This window comes from Phascolarctos cinereus, unplaced genomic scaffold, assembly GCF_003287225.1.
Source record: "Phascolarctos cinereus isolate Bilbo 61053 unplaced genomic scaffold, phaCin_HiC Scaffold_726;HRSCAF=1367, whole genome shotgun sequence".
Taxonomy (NCBI): Eukaryota; Metazoa; Chordata; class Mammalia; order Diprotodontia; family Phascolarctidae; genus Phascolarctos; species Phascolarctos cinereus.
The window spans coordinates 72833949-72857054 of NW_027556098.1; the positions used below are offsets into that span (position 1 = coordinate 72833949).

Sequence of the window (23106 nt, forward strand, 5' to 3'; positions counted from 1 at the left end):
AGGGAGTTTCTCTCTCTTCTTCCTTCCCCTCCTCTCCTCTCCTGTCTCCTGTGCCCTCTCCCCTTCTCCTTTTCCCCCTAGCTTGACTATTATATCCACAGTTTCAGCTCTATTTTTATAACTAAGGAAAACCTCTATCTTCCCTCTTTCACCCACACCCAAGAAAAAGGATAGAGCCTAATCACTAGGGAAAATACATTTTTTTCTCTTTTTATTGTGAGTTCTAACAGAACTTTTGTCAAACATTGAGCACGTGAACACATGACAGTTTCCTTCACTTGTTCTCACACAAGCTGTTGATAGAAGAGGAATATTTTGGGAGGAATGTTTCTTAAGCCATCAATAGCTTCTTCTCTGTTTATTTCATTCCTTTGTTTCATAATATGACAGCACATTCGAGGAAAAATAAACTTTTAAGTTGTGAGAATATCAAATATTACCCATCAATCCCTGAATCATGCTATTCAAAGTGCTAAAAATAGAACAAAAATATACTCCCAATGCAGCTAAATAAACACTTGTGGATGCCTAAAATGTGATTGTGGTCTGATCATTTTCTCTACATTTTTTTCACACTTCCATCTTCAGTTAAAAAAAAAAGGTAGTGCAGTGTTTTTGGTTATCTGGGTACTGGGAGATTTTGGGATCCAGTCCAATGAAGTTAAATGCCATCAGTTCCTGACAGGTGTCCATAATATCAAGAAAATAATGGCCTTCTTAGAGTCTGAAAATAACCACATGTGCAAAGCTGACTTTAAATTTTATCTGTCCTGGCAGCTTCAGGTCTATTCTGTTGAAATTTGGCACATGTCCAGGGGGAATGCATGGAAATAAAGAACAGACTGGAGGAGCACCCAAGCGAATTGTTAGAGAAATAAACATTTTTAGGCAAAGAAAAACTACTGAACATCCCATAGCACCTTTATCTTGTTGTTATGCGGGTACCAGGATCCTTTGGACTTTTACATCATGTTCATTGTCATTTTTCATACATTTTCAATAGGCCCTTGCCCCATTCCCTAGGAACTACACTGTAGCTTACTTTTCTTTCTGATCAAATAACATCTTACTAATGAGACCAAAACATTAGAGTGGTTATTTTTTTTATACTGAGAGTAAGAATAAATAAAAAAAATACAACATCCATTGCACTGGTCAGCCTTTGCTGACAGTAATGAAAATGTCTACGATGAATCACTAAATTAATGTTAAAACCCTATTATCAGTGCTGTACTTTTTTAAAAAAACTAAAAAATCCCATAGGGAATGTTTTCTTATAATTCTGCCCCCTGCAGTTTCTTTTACAATAGACTTCATTTATTTATTTATTTAGTAGTACAAAACATGAATATGAATTAGCAGCTTATATCCTTTATTTCAGACACAGCTGAACTATATAAAATGGATTTTCTGGGAGCATTAGAACAAGCTTTCTGTGTTTCTGAAAGATAGAATGATACATTTAAAATAAAACTAATTCTTTATTCAGTAGAATTAATTGTTTTAAACACTTTTAGGTCTGATTTAATGTTTACTTTTCTATAAATACTGTTTATTTTGAAAACATTGATTTTCATTAATATTCATGTTTTAACCTCCTGAGTTCTCATTTAAATCACCTTGAAATTGATAAAGTTTTTTTTTACTTATTGTTACAAACGGAAACAAAGGAAGTAAGAATGCTCGATTCTGAATGTAGCATTAAAAAGTAAATACAGTGAATTAACATTTAAATACAAGGGGACTCCATAATAGATTGCAAAGATTTGCTCTTACTGTTTAGAAAATAACAATTTGTATAATACAATGTGACAAAACATATTTGATAACATCCTAGTCCTTCCCTTTGGTTTGGAAGCCATCAATATAAATCTCATTATGACTTATGTCAATTCTCCTCTTTTGACTGACTTGCCTGGCAATTGCACATAATCTCATTTGCAGAAAAAAATTAAAGGGGAAAAAAGGGAGTTGAATATTGAAACAAAAACAGCCACAAACACATTCATGCCTTTCCAGGAAGTGATCAAATATAGGTTGATTTTTTTTTTATATATATAAGGGTACATCAACTCATTTTTAAACAAAACAACACCCCTGCCCTTGATCTTATCTTCTTAGCACTCAGCAATGGTCACAGTAAAGTGATTGGTAGACATTTGGGTCTGGAGTGTCATTTGACAAGCAGTGAGTTAAATGTTAAGACAGTTAGACCCACCCCCTCCCATTCTGCAGGGTCACACACCATGCTGACAATAGAAGGGTAGAGGTGGGGATGAGGCAGGACAAGGAAGAGATTCAGGGCTCTGATTGGTGGGGCCCTCCTATGAACAAGTGTTCTCCACAACTGTTTCCTGAATTGGAATTTTGGCCTTTCCGTTGTATTGCACTCAGAAGGCCAACACGGCCTTGCTGTTGCTAGGCAGAACAGCAAAGTGGATATGGTGGTCCTTGTCCCATCAAATAGCTTTGTCCAAGCACTCCAAAGAAATGTTAAAAAAAAAAGCCCAAACAGAAAGAAATCAAACCCATTCTAAAATTATACTAATGAAGCAAAAAGGGTTTCCTATCTATACATCAGTCTCTTCATTAAAAAATGTAAATATACAAATTCCAATGACGTATAAAACAAAGTCAAAAAATGTAATGGCAAGAGACATGGTAAAACAGGAAGACACTGATGCTACAAATAAATTGCAAAAAACATATGTACAAGACCCTGTTTTTCCTCGTATTTTATGGATTGTAATGCATGTTTTAACAGCAGCAGTCGAGGATGTAGTTCCAGGCACTGGACTGCAGACTCAGCTCCTACTCCAAGGGACAAGGTCGCCCCTTCCTTTTCTGTCACCAAATCACACTGGATATACTGGTCTCCCTTGGTAAGAGCGGCAGTATTGCACTGTTTGTGTGGGCCTCGTCTGGGTTCTGCTCCCTGTTGGATTTTGTCTGCGGCCGCTGTCCGTTGATAAGTGTCATAGGGATGTTACAGTAGGTATGCTGGTTACCTATTGAGGTAAGAGGCAGGGTGCCGGTAGGAGGTACATCGTATTCGTAGCTTCGATAATAGTGTTTCTGACGCATTTGTGAATGGTACGTGTTGTGAAACGTGGAACGCAGATCTGGATGGGCAGTGGCAAGTGCAGTGGAGGTGGCGGCAGCCATGGAAATCGCTGAGACAGTCTGCAGCTCCCCGAAGGGCCCTTGCTCACTGACATCTAATACCTGCTCATGGGTAATGGGCTCTATCCTCTTAAAAGGCATTTCGTATTGTAAACGTTTCCAGAATTTCGAATTCAACTTGTTGCATTTTGGTCCATGCCATTTAATAACCGTCAGGAGTTTAATGGTGTGCTTTAGAGCTTCCACCTCCTGGTAGTTCATGATTCCTCGGAGTTCACTACATTCAATTAATATCACTTTAATTTCTCCTGTGACTAGCATGTTTCGAAGTCGGGTCTCAAGTTCAAAGATACTCCAGCCTCTTCTTACCACATAATTAGGAGTCATAACTATAATCAGCCGCTTACTTTGATCCACACATCTTGCCACATCTTCAATGTATGCTAGAAAATAGAATAATGGTCTCTCAGAATCAGTAAGACTAACACTTGGCCCAGAGAGCTGGGTGTCCACAAACTCTGTCTGCAAGACAGATCTCACTCAAGTTAATTCTGTCCTCTCCCTTTTTATCAGGGGTGGAACTGTTTACTTTAGAAAGAAGGAAATAAACAGTAAATATCAGAGTACAGAAATTAGACCACGAAACACAAATTCATTTAAACTGATCTAACTTTTGAAAGGGATAGAAATATTGCTAGAAAATATAAATCTCTTATTTGATTATGTTTTTTTAATGCTGAGGTTTAATATGCCTTTTGTGGAGTTATGGAGGTAGTCCTTCAAAATTATTATTGTTATTTTTATAATTTTGTTTGGAACATTTATTTATTAATTCTATTTGTTAGACATATTACAGATAAATATTTTATTTTATTTTTTTACTTTTTTTAAGGCAATTGGGGTTAAGTGACTTGCCCAGGGTCACATAGCTGGTAAGTGTCAAGTATTTGGTCTGAGGCCAGATTTGAGCTCAGGTCCTCCTGACTTCAGGGCTTGTGCTCTATCCACTACTCCACCTAGCTGCCCCCAAATAAATATTTTAGAATGAATAGAAGATTATCATACCAAACAATAAATCCCTATGTACATGCACATATACAGACATACCCCTATTCCCAATATATAAAGAATTTAAAACAATTAACTTACTTCCAGTAGGGATCAAATCTCTGTCTGGAATGAACAATTTGTACCCATAATGTTTTTCCAGCATATCAGGCAGAATTTCGAGGGCAAATCTTTCTTCTTCCCCAGTTTCTTGATTCCATTGGTCAGGGTCCACTTTGGTGTATGATAAATATGCATCATAATCTTTGTTGTCTGTTGAAAAATAAAAGTTATGTTGGAGTGATCATTATACAAAGACAAGTTAATTATATATATTTACATAAAGTGAGATACATGGAGATACATATATATATATTTCATTTCAAAGCATGAAAAATGATTCATTATGTGAATGTATTTAATATGCCAACCCAGGAAAGATGTCTTTATTTATTTTCATCAATGTCAAGTGTACTGGAAAGTTTTAGAGGCATAAGAAGTCATATTTTTTCTTTTTGTTGTGAAGAAAGTAGGAAAAAAATCAATGAAAAGAGTACCAGAATGTTAACTTCCTTCTAATCCTCTCAACAGCAGTGCTATTGAGCTATAGAAAATCTCATTTGCTTCTAAGAGATGCCTATTTGGGTAGTCTTCTCTTTGCTGTAAGTAATGTTGCATTCATTCCATTCTGCATCTAGAAATTAACCAACAGATCTATTTCCCCTTCTCTTCTCTAATCCATTTTACACAGCAATTATTGCAAAGAAGACTAATCTTAAGCTCACACATTTTAAACTGCCTTTTTGTGGCATTTATACACAAATGCATGTGCTGACAGATTTTCATTCTTAACACCGGGGAAAAAATGCCACACTCAAGAACTTCAAAAGAAAAAAAAACATTTTACTCAATTCCCTTCGATTTTACCTATAAATTATTGATGAAAAATTTCCATAATTCTAGGGCGTTTGCTCCCTGAGCTGTTTATGCTGGAAGTGCTTAAGAAGTTATCTAATTCTAACAACTGTCCAGTGCATATCTCTTTCCCTTGTATAGCATTTTTAGCAGGTAGTTAACCAACCTCTGAATACTTCTAGTGATGAGACAGTAATATTCAAGAAATAGTATTAAAAAAGGGTCAGTGATAAATCCCCTTGCCTTATATATCTATATAAAATTGTGCAGAGTGTGAGGAATAGAAAAGAACTTGAGATTTCAATGTAAGAAGGTAAATTTGGCTTTATAAAGATTAACAAGACTCTATTCAGATGTGACTCATGCCAAGAATATGTTTATAGAGGACATAACTTCTTGCAAAGGAATAGATGAGACAAAAGATGTGGAAGAGGAGTTGTTGTGCCTGACTCTTTGTGACCCCTGGGACCATGTTGTCCATGGGATTTTCTTGGCAGGGATACTGGAGTGGTTTGCCATTTCCTTCTGGATTAGGGCAAACATAGGTTAAATGACTTGTCCAGGGTCATACAACTAGCGAGTATCTGAGTCCAGATTTGAACTCAGATCCTCCTCACTCCAGGTCCAGCACTCTATCCACTGAGCCACCTAGCTGCCTCCTAGAGTACTCTTGTACATAAAATATAGATATAACACACACACACACACACACACAAATCTACTAACCAAAAGAAGAAATCTGAGAAGAGAGTATTTAGGTAAAGATCAATGAAAGAAGAAACAAGAGATTTTGTGGTTGGAGTTTAATAGAGACTACTCAACCAGAAGAAGGAATTTAACTATGTATTCAGGAAACACAGCATTAACTTGATATCAAAATGTGCTATAGTAGGGATTTGGGGATTTCATCTATCTGGACATCTACTGGAGCTCTATCTTTGCTAATAGCAGATCAACTGATACATGTTTAGCCTGCCCCTTAGTGATATTGTTTTAATCAGATATTTTTTTTAAAATCAGATCAAGTATAGCGGTTCCCTTCATGCTTTACATTGGGAAGTAAAGGAAGAGGGGCAGCTAGGTGGTAGAGTGGATACAGATCTGACTTTGGAGTTAGGACGATCTGAGTTCTAATCTGACTTCAGACATTTGACACTTACTAGCTGTGTGACTCTGGACAAGTCACTTTACCCTGATTGCCTCACCAAAAAAAAGGAAGTAAAGGAAGAAGGGAGCTGTTATACTTGATCTGATTTGGTACAATAAAAAGTGACTAGTTGCTAAGTTCAAAAGTAGAGGAGCATTGGGAAGAACAATCACTGCAACTCCATTTTGGAATTTTTGGAAACTAAAGGGAAAATTTGACATGCATTTTATATATTCATAAACATATAAAAGCTAGCAGTATGGGAAGGCAAAAGCATGAGGAATGCTAGTCGTTTAAAAGCAGTCTCAGGAGTTGTAAACCTCAGCATTAACTATGCCTAGCAATAAATTTTAAAGACAAAAAAACACTAAAAAAAACCCTAATTGAGATAAGAGGAAGATTAAAGTAGGGAAAAGGCTATCACTCAAAATTGAGATGATGATTATGAATGACAGAGAGAGGGCAAAACTATTCAAATGTTCAGTTTTTTTTTCTGTTTCCCCTATGAAGGGAACAATCTTCAGATTGGGAAGGGCAGGATGAAAATGGTCCAAAGTGAATTAAAACCCAAGATAATTATGGACATAGTAATAATGGCTGACATTTTCATATTGCTTTAAAATTTGCAAGGCACTTTTTCTATATCATTATTTGATTTCTCAACAACCTGTGATGTAGATCACATTATTACCTCATTTTAGAGATGACCAAACTGAAGCTGAGTCTTACAAAATTGTCCTGTGTCATAACAGTTAGTAAGTAGTAAAGACACAATTCAAAGTCAAGTCTTCCACCCTGCAAATCCAATACCCTATCCACTATGTAGTTGCTCTGCTGGCAGAGTTTCATATCACTAATCTCAGTTAACTATATTCCAAGGTATGGGAAAAAAAAACTTGTAGTGCATAGAATCACAGGATCATAGAGCTAGAATTTAAATGGTATTGGTGGTTCCTGAAAAAATGTACAGAAAAGAGGTGTCATTGGGCAAAGGGGCGAATGACTTACTTTCCCCAAAAATGAAGGTAGAATTAGCCAATGAGTGTGACTTGGATTTCTAGTGGACTTCTAAATTATATCACTACAGGGATGATTTGTGAGTATTTAAAAAGGAAAGCAACAATTATTAAGAGACAGCATGATTAGTCATAGCAAGTCATGTCACACTAACCTCATTTCCTCTTTTAAGGCTTAAGAAAACAACAGATGAACAAAATTTTGTAGACACAGTATAACTGAATATCAGAAAGGAATGTTACCAAGTGATGATGTGTTTGTGGATAATAGGAAGAGAAACTGACTAGTATGGTTAGGGGGATAGAGAGCCAAAGATAGAGAAAGTAAAATATCAGTGACAACCTGGAGGGCGGTTGTTATCCTCTCCTGTGCCCTAGGTCTTAGTGTCTGTGATATAGATAGATAGATGATAGATTAATAAATAGATGGATGGGTGGATGGATGGATGATAGAGATAGAGATAAAATAGATACAGATATAGAAATATATATAGTTATATATTCTTACCAAAATATGTTTTAAAATTTTACGATGTGACATTAGGTTTTTTTTTTAATAACAAAAATGTTGGATCCTGAAATCTTAGTTGGTAGGGTCATAAAATAATGGGATACAACTTAACTTATGGTAGCAAAAACCTGAAATTTATATAGAAATGTAAATGATTGTTTCCATGCTCATATAATACTGATAATTCACATGACATTTCACAGATTTTTGAAATGCCTTTGCTTTGCTGCAACATACATCTTCACCATGAATAGATAGTATCATTGTATAAATTCCATTAGCCCTCAAACCATGAAGCCATGAAACACTTAACACGATTCCTCTAACCTGACTCAGGCCCATAATCTTTTTGAGACTCCCAAACCAACTAGACAATATTTTGAAAAACTAATTTTAAATTGGGTTTAAAACATTTGTAATTATATGAAAATAAAATGACAGGAGTAGAGGAAAACCCCACAAGAATACCTGTATTTGCTCTATTGGGCAGACCTTTCTTCAATTTTAAAATGTTAGTATACTTTGCTTTTTTTTTCCATGCAAACTAGGAAACTACTTCCTAGCTTACTTTCTTTAAGAACTAGGTCAATCAACTTCAATAGGCTTAGAAAATTTGAATATGGAAGATGAAGTATTTCCATGAAATAGAAATGTTACTCAGTCGTAATACTTTAAGTCCAAGAAGAAACTATTTGCACATGGAAGAAAGATAGGAAGTTTGGGACCAGAGCCAGATTGACTGAACAATTATCTACATAAACACCTGAGACACGTGGAAATGCCACAAGTGTTGGCAGCTCACTAAATAGGAGAAAAAATAGATTAAAAGAAATTGTAGGCAGAGATCCAGAAAAGCAAAATCAAGAAAAGAGGAGTAATGCCTGATTGAAAAAACGTATTTTTTCACCTAAAGATCCATGAGCAGCAACTTTATATTTTAAGATATTTAACAAACTATTAGTCCCCTTCTATATGCACCTTCTATATATCCTTTACCAGGGTTAGATACTTTGGGAGACTTGGGTTTAGGTAAGACATCTGACCTATAGTTAAATAGGGGGCTATATTACATATATCACATATATTGAATACAAAACAAAACATGATAAATACATGAGAGATGCAAAGTGTTATAAGAAGTTGGAAAGTGAAAGGTCACCACTGACATGGAGATTTGCCAAGTTGTTGTGGAGGAAGTGACACTGTCAATTTGAACTGAGCTTTGGGGAATGGAAAGTCACTCAAAAGGCAAAGAGTTCATATGGTCAAAAACTTTTTCTCCCCACCCTCAGTGATATGAATTACAATAAACAACATTGAGTAGAAAAGCAACCTTCCATTACAGTGATTTCTGTGGTTAGGATATGAAGCCCATAGGACAGTTACAGGAAAATAACTTCAGCATATGTAACAACACTGTATCTTATTTATCTTGTGGGACTAGATTGAGGATTAGTGACCTACAGCAGATGTGTCAAAGACAGCTTGGGGTTTTCCATTTGTCAAGGAAGGTCACCGTTTTCATGCTTTTTTTGTGGTATCACTCATGAGAGGCACAACCTGCTGCCATAGGGAAAGTGAATGAGTTTCCTCTATGGAAGTAAGCACACTGATACCACTCTCCCTACTCCAGATGGTTTAGTGATTAGCCAGACTTAAGAAGACCTGAGTTCAAATCCTGCCTCAGCTACTTACTAACTGTGTGAATCTACACAAATCTTGATCTTTCTGAGCCTCAATTTTGTCATCTATAAAATGGGGATAATAAGACTTTTTTTTAAAAGGTTGTCATAAGGATTAAATGAGATAACATACAAAAGGTGTTTTGTAAACCTTTAAGTGTTATAGAAATAATAGTAAATATTATAATAATTATTATCATAATAATTATAATTAGTTTAATGTCCCATACTAGACTTCTAGATTACTAAGGAATAGGGACTTTGGTAAACCAGTTTTGAAAGTCTCCACATCCTCTAGAATTTGAGGTGCTATGTATAGGGACTATTACTCCAAAAATAATAAAATAATCCATTTTTCTAAGTCCCCTAACAGAAAGGCCTAGGAAAACTAGAAAACTGTCCTTCCAGTTAATCAATTTCCTTATCTTCCAAGACATAATCATACCTTAATCTTACCATCATCACCCCAAACTCTAACTCCATGATTTTGAACCATGCATTTTCCATCTTTGATGATAATCTCATTACATTCCGTGATTCTATATCCTTCCATTTTCTTAAATCCAATTTTTGTCCTCATTACACCATTTAGTACACCTCTCATTCCCCTATTCCCCCTGCTGATCACACTAGTTTCACTTTCTTCAGTGTCTTAATCCTATAGGAGTAGACCAGTATATCTCATCAACTATACCCTATATTTTGTCCTTGACTGACTTGCCCTAGATCCTGCTGTACTACACGCCCTGGAAATTCTCAACTCTGGATCATCCCATGATTATCTTTTCTGTTCTCATTCCTAAACTGTTGGGTCTCATTCGAATAACTCATGGAACCATGTCATCTTCCAACCAGATCCAGTGATCTACTACAAACTAATTTCATCTAATCTCAACTAGGTCCTCACTGCTGTAAGGGAAAATATTGTATTTTTTTCATTGAGTAACTCACATCTCTCAGAGAATGTGTTAAGTATTTTCTTCTCAAGGCCTAATAATTCACTCATACCCTTCTCCCCAACCAGATGTGTGTTTCTTATTTTACTGAGATAATTATGCCATCCATCATGATTTGAGTTTCCTATTGTCCTTTAGTCCATTCCTAAAACTCATTCTAAATCTTCACTCATTCTCTCTTCTATTACTTCTCTTTCTGGGAAAAAGGTGACTTTTTTCTTTTGAAAAAGACAATATTTTAATCTGCGAACTTTATTACCCCCTCCTATCTCCTCCAGAACCTTTGCCTATTAATCTTATTCACTTTTTCTTTTTTCTTCTTTCTCTCGTTCACATATATATGTATGTTTGTGTGTATGTGTGTGTATTTATTCCATGCTGCCTAAAAACTTGCTCAAGCATACTCTATCATAAAAAACCTAGCACTTGATTCTTCTGTTCTTTCCAGCTATTTTACTATGTATAGTAGGATGTAAAAGATTTTCTTAAGCACATATGTGCTGAGCACTGGAAATAAAACAGAAAATTGACACCATTTCTGCTTTCAAAAAGTCCACACTCTAGATAAAACAACATGTAAAGAAGGGTTCAGATTGTTGGGGAATGGACATGCCAGGAGATATTTGTAATCTGACAAAGCAGCAGAGTACGTAGCAAAGCCCTGTGGACCTTACAGTTGAACATCAGAGCAGAAGACCCTTGATCAAGAGGAGAGTGGATCAAAAGGTCAGAGTGAAGTGGGATTCTGACATACTTCTAGTAAAAGTGAATATGGTAGAGATAAGGACATCACCTTTCACTACCAAGCTCTTAGTTGTAGCTGTCTACCCTTACATTAACTGCCTGTACTCTGTCAGCATCCACTCCTTTCTCCATCCTCATTACAATCTAGCTTTCCATCTCATAACTCTAGTGAAACTGCTCTATTCAAAATTGTCATATTTTTTGTTGTTGTTTGCCACTTCTAATGATCATTTCACAGTCCTTTCCTTAATGCTCTTGATATTATTTGGAGAGTTGATCACTTCTTCCTCTTGGAACATATTCTTTTGTCCTCTTTAGAGATGTACCTTTCTTTCTTGGGTCTCTTCCTCCCTTTTTTACTATTTGCAGTTTCTTAGCTAGATGACCATCTATTCCCTGTCCCATTAGGGTAAGGATTCAGTATGTCTCTGTTCTAGGAGATTTTTTTTTAAATTTTATCTCTGTACTCTTTTGGAGATGTCAGTCTTTTCCAATTCTCCATGGCCCCACTTGGGGTTTTATTGGCAAAGATACTGCAATGGTTTGCCATTTCCTTCTCTAATTCATTTTGGAGATGGGGAAACTGAGGCAAACAGGATTAAGTGACTTGCCCCCGGACACAACTAGCAAGTGTCTGAGGCTGGATTTGAACTTGTGAAGATGAATCTTCTTGAATCCAGGACCAGTATTCTACCCACTGTGACATGTAGCTGCCCCATTTTACCATCTACTCGCCTTTTACTATCTACTTTTTCCCAGTCTTTGTCACATTTGCGCCCTTTAAAATTTACATTCCAACCAAAAAGGTTAGTCAAACTTGATACACCATTAATATCTGGAGAAATATAAGATACTTGTAAAGACATTGATAACATAAATACAAGAACCGTGGGCATAGTGGCATTTGACTTTCAGCCTAACCCTCACAGCCATCATTTGATGAAGCAACTCCTGTGGAGAAGGGACCAGACATTTCCATCAATGGCCAATCAAATATCACCCATAGGATAGGCAAGCCAGCCTGGCTGAAGCTGCAAGACACCCTGAGGAAGAGACAGGGGACATCATATGCCCAGCACCTCAAACTACCACCATCTTGACCACCATCTTGACCACCATTTCTCCTCAGACTCTGATTGAAACAGTCCAGGACCCTAAAACCAACAACCTTTGGAATGGCAATACTTTCAGCCTAGTGCCCATAGAAACTATTCTGTGAAGCAACACCTATGGAGGCTCAACCTGAAAACTTTTCAAGCAGGTACTACAGGCCATAGCTACTGAAGACCCAGAAAAGAAAGTGCTTGCTATCAAAGTCCTTAACAATGTAAAATGGTTCAACATCAGAACTTGAAATAAAATTTTATCAGTGAAATGAGATTAAAGAAAAGACATTACCATCTGCTTTGCAAGCTGTACCCTAAAAATTGTAGGACCTTTCTATTTAACTTCCATGTGTATTGCCTCCCTCAGTAGAATGTGAACTCCCCAAGAGTAGAGACTTTCTCACTTTTCACATAATTATATTAATAATCATAACTTTATTATTTAATAATAACTTAAAATTATTTTTCATTCATGGTCAAAAAGGAAGATGGTACAGTTGCTTCATTGAGTGAGCCACCTGACATAGAGAGAGATTCTATCATTTGGACTGTATTTAAGTGTGTCAAAAGGCACCCTGGTCTAATTTGCAGGACCACAAATCTCTGAAGTGGAGTTAGAATATAGTGGCTAAGTCCAGGTATGGTCCCCATTGCCTTTCCCCACAATAAGCACTTTGTTCCAGAATTGTCTTTCCTTAACAAAACATGACATTCACTTGACAAAATAAATTCCTTAATAAGATGTGAATTCCTTGACTTTCCCTGATGCTACAACAAGAATGATTAATTTGATTCATAACCAGTTCTTACATCTTGGGTATGTATTTGAACTTGGCTAGAAAGTGAGATGGAGAGGATAAAAATTGAGAAGTGAGACAGAGAGATCCTGCTTGATCATTGAGAGAGCTTTTAGGGGTGAAGGAAAAACCTATGCAGCCATGTGATCTTTCAAGGGAATCATGAACATCAGGGAACTAGATGCCTTCAGAGATGGCAGTAGATGTAGGCAATGGCCCAAGTGACAAGATGTTCCTGGGTCAAGACTGGAGTCATCAGCAGTGTTGTAGAAATGGGGAAGTAACAGAAGCATCAACAGACAAATCTGAAGTCTTGAAACAAGTGGGAGCCAAAGCCAAGGAACACAAGAAGACAAAGCCACATTGTAGAAGAACAACCTTGGATCTATGAACTGTAGTAACTGTACAGGTCTGGGGGAAGAGGATTATTTCTCTAGTAAGCCCCAGTTCTTTCTACTTTTAAGAAAATTTCAATTCTAGAGTCATACTTCACATCAGATAAGTTCGCAAACTTTCTATAACAAATGCAACCAGGACAAAAATAATTCAGTAATCTATTTGGTATAAACATGAAGTGATATATAAAATACAGAAACACACTCATCAAATATGTTCAACACTATCATGGAGAATTCCTGTACAAAGTTCAAACAGGAGGGATTCTTTATTGATGGAGGAATTACATTGATTTAACTACTTGTAGATGACATTGTACTGATTGTAATTAACTGTGAACAGTACAGGGTCTTCTCAATGATATTTTATGGTAACTCAGAAAAGATTAATTGTCTTCTTCATTAACGTAGGGAAAATTAGTCATTTTAAAATAGTAAATGGTGATACATAGTGGTTTGGGCCAATCAATGAATAGGTACTTGAGAAAATAAATCAAGTCCACAATTGAATCAGATGAGGAGAAAGAGCTGGAAAACAGGTGGGAAATTAATTATTCTAAACAATTTCCTTATGAGAAATCCCATCTTTTTAATACCTGGAGAGTTATTATTGCAAGTGACCCCAGGACAATATAAATTAACAATTTGTATGTGAGAAATGGCATAAAATAAACCATCAAGGGTATGTATGAGTGGAAAGGGAACTAGCCTTGTCTTGCAACAAAAGTTAAAGATAACAGATCAACAGTGTAGGAGTTTGCAATAGTATCCACAAACACTAAAATAATAATAAAAGAGACTATTTCAATAATCAAGCAAGCCCTCCTGATCATACGATTCTGAAGCCTTTTCTTAATCTACATCACTCTTGACTCTTTCCATCTTTTTTTATTAAAAAAAATTCTAAATTTAACAAACACCAAATACAATGAGCATTTTCATATGCAAAGGAAAGTAGATAAAAAAGACTAGCACACAAAACTGCAAGTCTTTATTATATACAGCTTGCCACTTTTTTAGGTATATAATGAATTCAGTGTGTTTGTATGCATTTAAAAATGATTCAATGACTCTGTTCTTCCTTCCTCCCTCCCTCCTTCCTTTGCCTCCTTCCTTACCTCCCTCCTCTCTCTCTCTCTCTCTCTCTCTCTCTCTCTCTCTCTCTCTCTCTCTCTCTCTCTCTCTCTCTCTCTCTCTCTTTCTCTCTCTCTCTCCTTTCAAAACTCCTTAGCTATTCCCATTCATCCTCCCACTTCCCCAGCATTGGAAACAAAACAAAACAATTTTTTTTGTAACAAATATGCTTAGTTATTTGTATGTTGAACATGTTGGAAAATATGCGTATCTTTATGCCCCTTGAGTCTATTGACTCTTTATCGAGAGATGTTTAGCATATGTTATCTGTCCTCTGAAATGAAACCACTCACCACTCCTTGCAACTCTTTTTCCCTTTAGTTTCCATATGACTTTCATAGGTTCTAGTGCTGAAAGAGACCATAGAGATCCTCTGGTATAATGCCTTCATTTTACAAATGAGAAACCCAAGACCCAGAGTAGTCAAGTGACCTGGACAAGGCCACACAGGCAGTAAATAATGGATCTGGTCTTCAAATCTTTATAATATAAACCCAGTTTTTTTTCTTGGATTAGTAAAGGACTATGAGTCTGGAATATTGTATATTCTGCCAGATACAATTATTAGGTTGGTTGTTTTTTCTTAACTATTTATTTTTCCTATAAGCAAAGGGATTCTAGGTGATCATGTGGCAGAGGGAAAGGAATGGGGGAAAGGGAGGATTAACATATGGGAATAACTGTGATATAAAATAAAAATTGTCAATAAAACTTTAGAAATAATAAAAATAAATTGTCACAGTAACCACAGAGCTCAAACTGATATTGAGAGCTTTCAACAAAAACAGACCAGGGCTGCAGCTGAAACTGCAGCAGAAAAATCCACACTTTCATCACATGGGGAAAAAGACTATCTTAGACAAACGAGACTAGTAACCTTTTAAAATCCAGAGCTTATGTTTAAATGGACTCCAAGAGCTGATTACACATTATACTAGTTGAGTTCATCACTTCATATCCTGTAGAATAATTTATAGAGACTGAACTAACACCCACTGGATTGGAAGGAGCTGTTCACATGCAAATAATTCTAGCCTAAATGTAGTTAGAAAAAGCCATTCCTAGCTTGAGCAGATGCTTGGCTTCTAGATCAATGGGAGGCTTGATGTATATCTAATTCCTCTGTTCCCCCAGTGTCTACATCAACCACCCAGCAAAGATCTAGGCATTTATTTGATACTGAGAACAAGCTGCTGATTTTAAAGTTTTCAGATTTCAAAGTGCCTAATAGAAGATTAAATTCATCATTTCTCATTTTCTCAGAATAAAATTGATGCCAAGGTATTTAAACCAATTATTTTCATAATAAAACAAGAATTAAGAAGTTTCTGAAAAATATCCCAAGTATTTTGCTTTGTTTTCAAAAACACCTATTTATATTTACACAGAACTTACCAGTTTACCAGATGCTCTCCTAATAACAGCTCCATGAGGTAGGTAAAGTAAATATCATTCTCCCAATTGAACAGGATGAGGAAAAAGAGGCATATGAAGGTGAATGATGGCTACTTGTCTGTTGAATGTGGGACCCAAAATAAGGTTAACGGCTCTATGTTCAATGCTTGCTCTACTGCACTAAAATATTGACAAATGTTAATATCTATGAGCTTTTTCTGTCTTCTGAATCTTTATGATGAACACAGAATTTTTTGTACCACAGAAGTAGTCAATTTATATCACTAACTTAAAGAGATAGGTTCAAATTTACTGTGTAAATGTACTTGGATCAGGATTATTCAGGGGTGTAGGATGTTATTTCTAATAGTGAAGCCCTTTACCTTGTCTACTATAAAAATGTGTAAGTATGATCTTTGTAATAATCTTTCATAAACTCAGAGTTAGTTATTAACTTATTCTCCAATGATTTACTTCACATAAGATGATGCTGACTATGACTGTGTGATGGCAAGCATCCCATTGGAAATGAATGATCCTGCCTATTATCTGGTTGGTTGTTCCATAATGTTAAGCCAAACAGCTATTCTAAGGGATTTGTTTTTCACTGCTTAGACTAATGAAATTAACTGGATGCTTTGGCATTTATAGAAACATTCTAAGAGAAAGGGAATTCAGCTATGAGGAGATACAGAAGTAAAGTCTAATAAGAAAAGGGAGACATTATTAAGGAATCATGGGGGGAAAATAAACGTGAAATAGAAGAAGTAGGTTGAGAAATCATCAATGCAATTCTTTTCCATGATCTGGGAGGCTCTTAAGAACACACTTTTGTGGAGCACGGGGGTACACAATACAGAATTGTTTAAGACAGGAAGCTTTGTCACTTTTTTTAGGTGAAGGCTATAAGTGTTTCGAAAGATATTGTACAGGGGAGATTGAAGTTCATAAAAATGGCTTTATCTTAGAGATATTTGAAAGATTTTCCCCTTCTATTCTTTCCTTCCCTGAAATTCAAAACAGTCAGGGATATCCTTTTGATATCCTTTGGGATATCCTTTTACTGCTTTTTGTCTGTCATGATGATACTTTTATTTGGGTGCTGAGTCAGAACTCTGTGGATATACTAAAAGGAAAATCTCTACCCCTCGAGTCTCTTCTTTCTGATGACATTGCAGCTTAAAGATGATTCTGTGAGCTCCAGGGGGCTGATGGATGAGGGCAATTCCTTTCTACCCACTGAGCCAGAAGCTAATGATGATCTTGGCAAGTCTCAGTCTGAGATGGGGTAGCCTCTTAACCCATCTTTTTTCTCTTGGTACACGGCCTTGTAAGATATAAAAAGATAGTTGGTATCATTGCCCCTCAACGTCATAGGATTGTCTAGGAGTCCATGAGCTCATGATTCTGGTGTGAAGGAAGAATACCCCAGAGCTGAGAGTCAGGCTCTGAAAATCATTCTTACCCTTCAAGGCCATCAAGAAGAAGACTTCTGAGGAGTGGAGATAGGGTTAGGCCTGGAGTCAGGAAGACTAAGATCAAATCCAGCCTCAGATACTTACTAGCTGTGTGACCCTGGGCAAGTTATTCAATCTTTGTCTGCTTCAGCTTTTGTAAAGTAACACCTATGTCCTAGGGTTAATGTGAAGATCAAATGAAATAATATTTGCACAGGGCCTAGAACATAGTAGGTGCTTAATGTTAATAAGTGTGGTTTTCCCCTCCTTCCTCCTTTATTAAATTTATAGAATTATGGCTCAGAAGCTATTTAAAAGAGTTATCAGGACAACAGGATGCAGTCAGAATATATCTACATCTTCTCTGAATTTTGTGCAGGGAGAGAGCTTGCAAAGACCACTCTGTCTCACTTACCCAAGGAGGCACGTATAATCAGATTGTCATTCAGAGTCTTTTGTGGATTTTTCTCTTATACTAGGAAAGGTGCTAGATTTAGATCTGAGGATCCTTTAAACATAATTGAAGAATATATAAATCATTGCCAAAGCTAGTTGTCTGAATAGTAACAGGTCCTTTAAATGTTAGAATCCTAGACTCAGAGGACATATTAGATATAACCTAGCCAAACTCACTTGTTTAATAAATAGAGAAACTGCAGCTCAAAGAATTGAAATAAATTATCTGAAGTCAAAGGACTAATTAATGGAACTAGGAGAATGCACATCTTCTGAAACAGATGCCATACTTTTTTCTTGGCAGCAAAGAAAATAAAAGACAATTCTCTTTCAAGAACACTCCCAAAATTGAAAATGAGAAATTCAAATGAGTTATTTGGTATGATAGAATACAGAATATACCACAACAAAGAAAAAGTAAGACTAAGTAAATGTTATCTGCAGACTGAACAGTGGTCCCAGGGAGAGAAGAACATTGAAAAGTAATAAAAAAAAATATGGTTGGTTTTATTAGAAGACTTACTGGAAGATAATAGCTGAGAAAATGTTATGTTTTCATTAGGGTACTGACAAGAAACTGCTAGTTATAGATCACATGCTCCTGAGCAAGTAAAACCTACATAACTTGTAATTTAACCTCTCTGGGCCTCAGTTTCCTCATGTTTAAAAAGAAGAGTTGGACTACATGACCTCTAAGATCCACTTAAGCCTTCAACATGTCCTGATGGGAGCAACTAGGAGGCACAGTGGATAGAGTGCTGGGTCTGAAGTCAGAAATAGTCCTCTTCCTGAGTTCAAATCCTGCTTCAGACACTAGCTGTGTTACTGTGGACAAGTTATTTAACCGTGTTTGTCTCAGTTTCCTCATTTGTAAAATGAGCTGGAGAAGGAAATGGTAAACCACTCCAGTATCTTTGCCAAGAAAACCTCAAAAAGGGGTCACAAAGAGTCTGATGTGACTGAAATATTACTAAAAATTTAAAAAATTGTATCCTAATACAAGATGAGTAGTCCCAGCAAATGCAGGATGGTCTTGTCTAGATAAATTCTAGCTTAGGTGCACCAAGAGGAGGGTCCCTGGCATTTCGGTGAGCTGGTTAAATGAACAAGAAGCAAACAATAAAAAACCAAACATCTTCTTTCCTCAAGTAAGGAGGGTGAGAGAGATGATCCAGTGGCGTGTAAAAGTTTGCCACGCTTGTGTTTCTGCCAGTAACCAGTAATAGCCATGTGCACAAAATGTAGCTATGTTTCCCTATTAGATAAGATAAAAAGGCTGGAGAGGAATGTCCCTATTTGATGAATTATCAGGGAGTATGATGTATTTGATAGAATGGAAGAAGCGCTTCAAAAGGAAAACAAAGTCTCCCCCCCCAAAACAAAAGATTCTGAAGAGGCAAGGGAGAATCTTAGTTTCTATAACACAGGAAAAGTGAAGGACCATTGAACCAATCTTTCTCCCTTTCTTCCACCCTTCCTTCCTTCCTTCTTTCCTCCCTCTTTTCTTTATTTCCATCCTTCTTCTTTTCCTTCCTTACTTTCTTCCCACCCTCAATTCCCTCAGCTATAGCATGAGGGGGTTGAACTAGCCATAGAATATGGAGCTGCACATGCTAAAGAGGAAGCAACTTATCGAGCTACAATGATGAATGACAGCCTGCAGGTATAACTTAGAGAGAGCCATCCAATACTTGTTAAAGGAAAAAGGGACATGTCTCTATTAGAACATAAAGGCTTTGAAAGAAGGAATTGTTTCATTTTTTCTTTGTGGTTTCTGTATTATAATGCCTTACACAGAATAAGCATAGCTGTCTTTTGAATTAGATTGAATTGAACTGCTCTTTGGCAACTTACTGCTGAGAGAATCTGAGACAGCCTTATATCAAGTGCATATGAACAACAGTGGGACTATGCTGTCTTTTCCAGGGCATGACTGCGAGGATCCTGAGATTTGTCAAACCTGACAACAACTATCCACTTCTGGTGATTTACGCAGGGGCAAATTACAGTTCCACAGGGAACTGAGAAGGCATTGCTAGATATTTGGAAGCTCTGAACAAAAAACTAAAGACTTTGAGGGTGTGAGTGTGGTTATCATTACTGTTATTGTTTAAAGATAAAAGCTTTAGAAATTCAAAAAGGTTGTTTGGAGAAATGAATAGGTGGTTGGGAAAAATGGTAAAGGAGAATAAGAACTAGAATTCTTGATCGTAACTTAAAAGAATACAATTATAGGTCAGAGTTAACAGTATATATATGAGAGCAAATGACAACATATTTACTTGGAGACTTATGGATTTGATCAAAGGGACTTTAAATGGAAAATAAAAGAGGAGAGAGAAAATTTTCTTGATACATCTGACATGTCAGTAACAAATAGTAGCAGTAGGATACTGGGAGAACAGTCATCCTGACAGGATAAAATTCAAGAAAGAGCTTTGGGATTGGACCTGGTTTCAAAGGCTGTATCAAACAATTATTAGCTCTGTGACCTTTGGCAAGTCACTCTGAGCATCACTTTCCTCATATACATAAGTTTTAGTCCTACCCACATCATAGTGTTAATATGAAGAAAGCACTTTGTACATTTTCAGTGTTATATAAATTTGCAAATTATGTTATTAATAGTAATAAGACCAAGAATTCCCAGGAAATAATATTAAAAAAGAAAGATAGTAACAAAACCCATGACTTCAGCTGTCTTTACAAAAATGTGTAGTACTGTCTAAGACCTTTGGTGAGGGGTGTGCTATTGCATGTTTAACAACTAGCTCTCTGAAAAACCAAATTTATGCACAACAGAGTTAAATTTTCCTTGGAAGGTCTACTCACTGTACTGAGGACCTTCCTCAATATTTCTTAACATTACATGGGATTTATTACAATGGAATGTTAACATATTATCTCTCATACATAATAGGTCCAAATACTTTGCTGGTTATACATCTCTGATGATATTTTGAATACTGCTTCTCTTGTATAATTCTTAGTTGGTGATATATTGCAACGTATTCAAGACCACCATGTTTCTTTACATTGTCCTTCCAGTAATCAGTAAATTTAATTCCCTGGAGAATGTTAAGAGGAATTAGATATGTTAACTAAGGTAAGAAGACAAATTCCATCTTTCAGATATCACTAAGACTTAGTGAAATATGACTCACAACTAGAATAGATCTATGGGAGGATGTACCTTAATAACAAGGAACAGATTATATAAAAATAAGTAATACGATGTATATCAAAATGACATACTCATCAAAAGATATCTAGCAAACAGAAGAGGATTTGGGTGAAGTTCAATGGTAGGATGAACAAAAGTAATTGAGGTCATTCTATAGATTTCTGAGTCAAAAGCACAAAATGGCAGGAAACTAAGTTTATAAGATTAAGGAACAGATTTATAAACATAGTATGGGAGCACACTATAATAATGAGGGGGTACTTTAAAAATCTAGATAGTTGTAAAAACTCTCCCTCCATTAAAGACAGAAAAGCTGATAATTTATAAATAAGCTTTTATGATAAATTTAGTCTCCATAAGAGAAAATAGTGATGAGAACTGTTATTCTAGATCTAATTCTGCACAAGGAGAAATTTCTTTATTTTTTAATTTGTTAGTCTAATATTTTAATATTCCCTGATTACATGTAAAAATAATTTTCAACTTTCATTTTAAAGATTACATTACAAATTCTTTCCCTCCCTCCCCACTCCTTTCATTGACAAGGCAAGCAATTTGATATAGGTTATACATGTGCAATATATTTCTATATTAGTCATGTTATAAAAATATAGATCAAAATAAAAACCCAAGAAAAATAAAATTTAAAAAAGTATACTTCAATCTGTATTTAGATTCCATTAGTTCTTTCTCTGGGGTTGGGTAGTATTTTTCATAACAAATCCTTCAGAGTTGTCTTGGAACATTGTATTTGCTTAGAATAGCTAAATCATTTATAGTTGATCATCTTACAATATTGCTGTTACTGTGTACAATGTTCTACTGGTTCTATTCATTTCAATTTGCACCAATTCATGTAAATCTCTCCAGTTTTTTTTTTCTGAGAGCAGGTAGCTCATCATTTCTTACATCACAATAGTATTCCATCACAATGATATACTATAAATTGTTCAGCCACTCCCCAACTGATGGGCACTTTCTAATTCTTTTCCACTAGAAAAGAGCTGCTATAAATATTTGGGCATAATTCCAAATTACTGTATATGATGGTTGAATCAGTTCACAACTCCACCAGTGGTGCATAGTGTCTCAATTTTCCCATATCCCCTTCAACATCTATCATTCTCCTTTTCTGTCCTATTAGCAAATCTAATAGGTATGAGGTAGTAACCTCAGAATCGTTTTAATTTGCATTTCTGCAATCAATAGTAATTTTGAGTGTTTTTAAAACATGGCTTTAGACAGCTTTGATTACTTCATCTGTAAAACTGACCGTTCATATTTTGTGATCATTTGTCAATTGGAGAATGGCCCTTATTCTTATACATTTGACTCATTTTTCTATGTATTTGAGAGATGAGGCCTTTATCAGAGAAACTTGCCTCAAAATTTTTACATAGTTATGAGTGCTAACTGTATTTCCCACCATCCTATTCTCCCATTTACTCTATTCTTGCTCTTCTTTTACCTTGTCCTTCCTCAAAAGTGTTTTTGCTTCTGACTTTTGATGCCCCCAATTCATCCTCCCATCTATGAGTACCCTCCCAACTCTTCTCCCCTTTCCCTTCTCCTTTCCCATAGGGTAAAATAGATTTCTATATGCAATTGAGTATGCATGTTATTCCTTCTTGGAACCAATTCTGATAAGATTAAGGTTCAAGAGTTCCTCGCCACTTCTCTTATGTTTCCCTTCACTTTAAGAGTTCTTTCTTGCCTCTTTTATGTGAGATAATTTACCCCATTCTACTTCTCCCTTTCACTTGCTCCCAGTGCATTCCTCTCTCATCCCTTAATTTTATCTTTTTTAGATATCATCTCTTCATATTCAATTTATATCTGTGCCCTCTGTTTATATATATTCCTTCTATCTGCACTGAAAATGAGGAATTCTTATGAGTTTCAAGTATCACCTTTCCACGTAGGAATGTAAACATTTTAACCTTATTAAGTCCGTTATGATTTTCCTTTCCTGTTTACCTTTTTATGCTTCTCCTGAGCCTTGTATTTGGAAGTCAAATTTTCTATTCATCTCTGGTCTTTT

At 36.0% G+C, this 23106-nt stretch overlaps 1 protein-coding gene across 1 annotated transcript in view; it reads right to left on the reverse strand.

The window, feature by feature from the left end:
• Positions 1 to 258: 258 nt before the first annotated feature.
• Positions 259 to 23106, reverse strand: part of IL1RAPL1 (interleukin 1 receptor accessory protein like 1) — a 687913-nt gene continuing 665065 nt past the window's right edge. Inside the window, exons 9-10 of the mRNA XM_078146133.1 lie at positions 4273 to 4443; positions 259 to 3566 (exon numbers count right to left, since the gene is read on the reverse strand). Coding sequence (XP_078002259.1) covers positions 2848 to 3566; positions 4273 to 4443 — 890 coding nt within the window. The 3' untranslated portion in view covers positions 259 to 2847. The remainder of the gene's footprint in view (positions 3567 to 4272; positions 4444 to 23106) is intronic.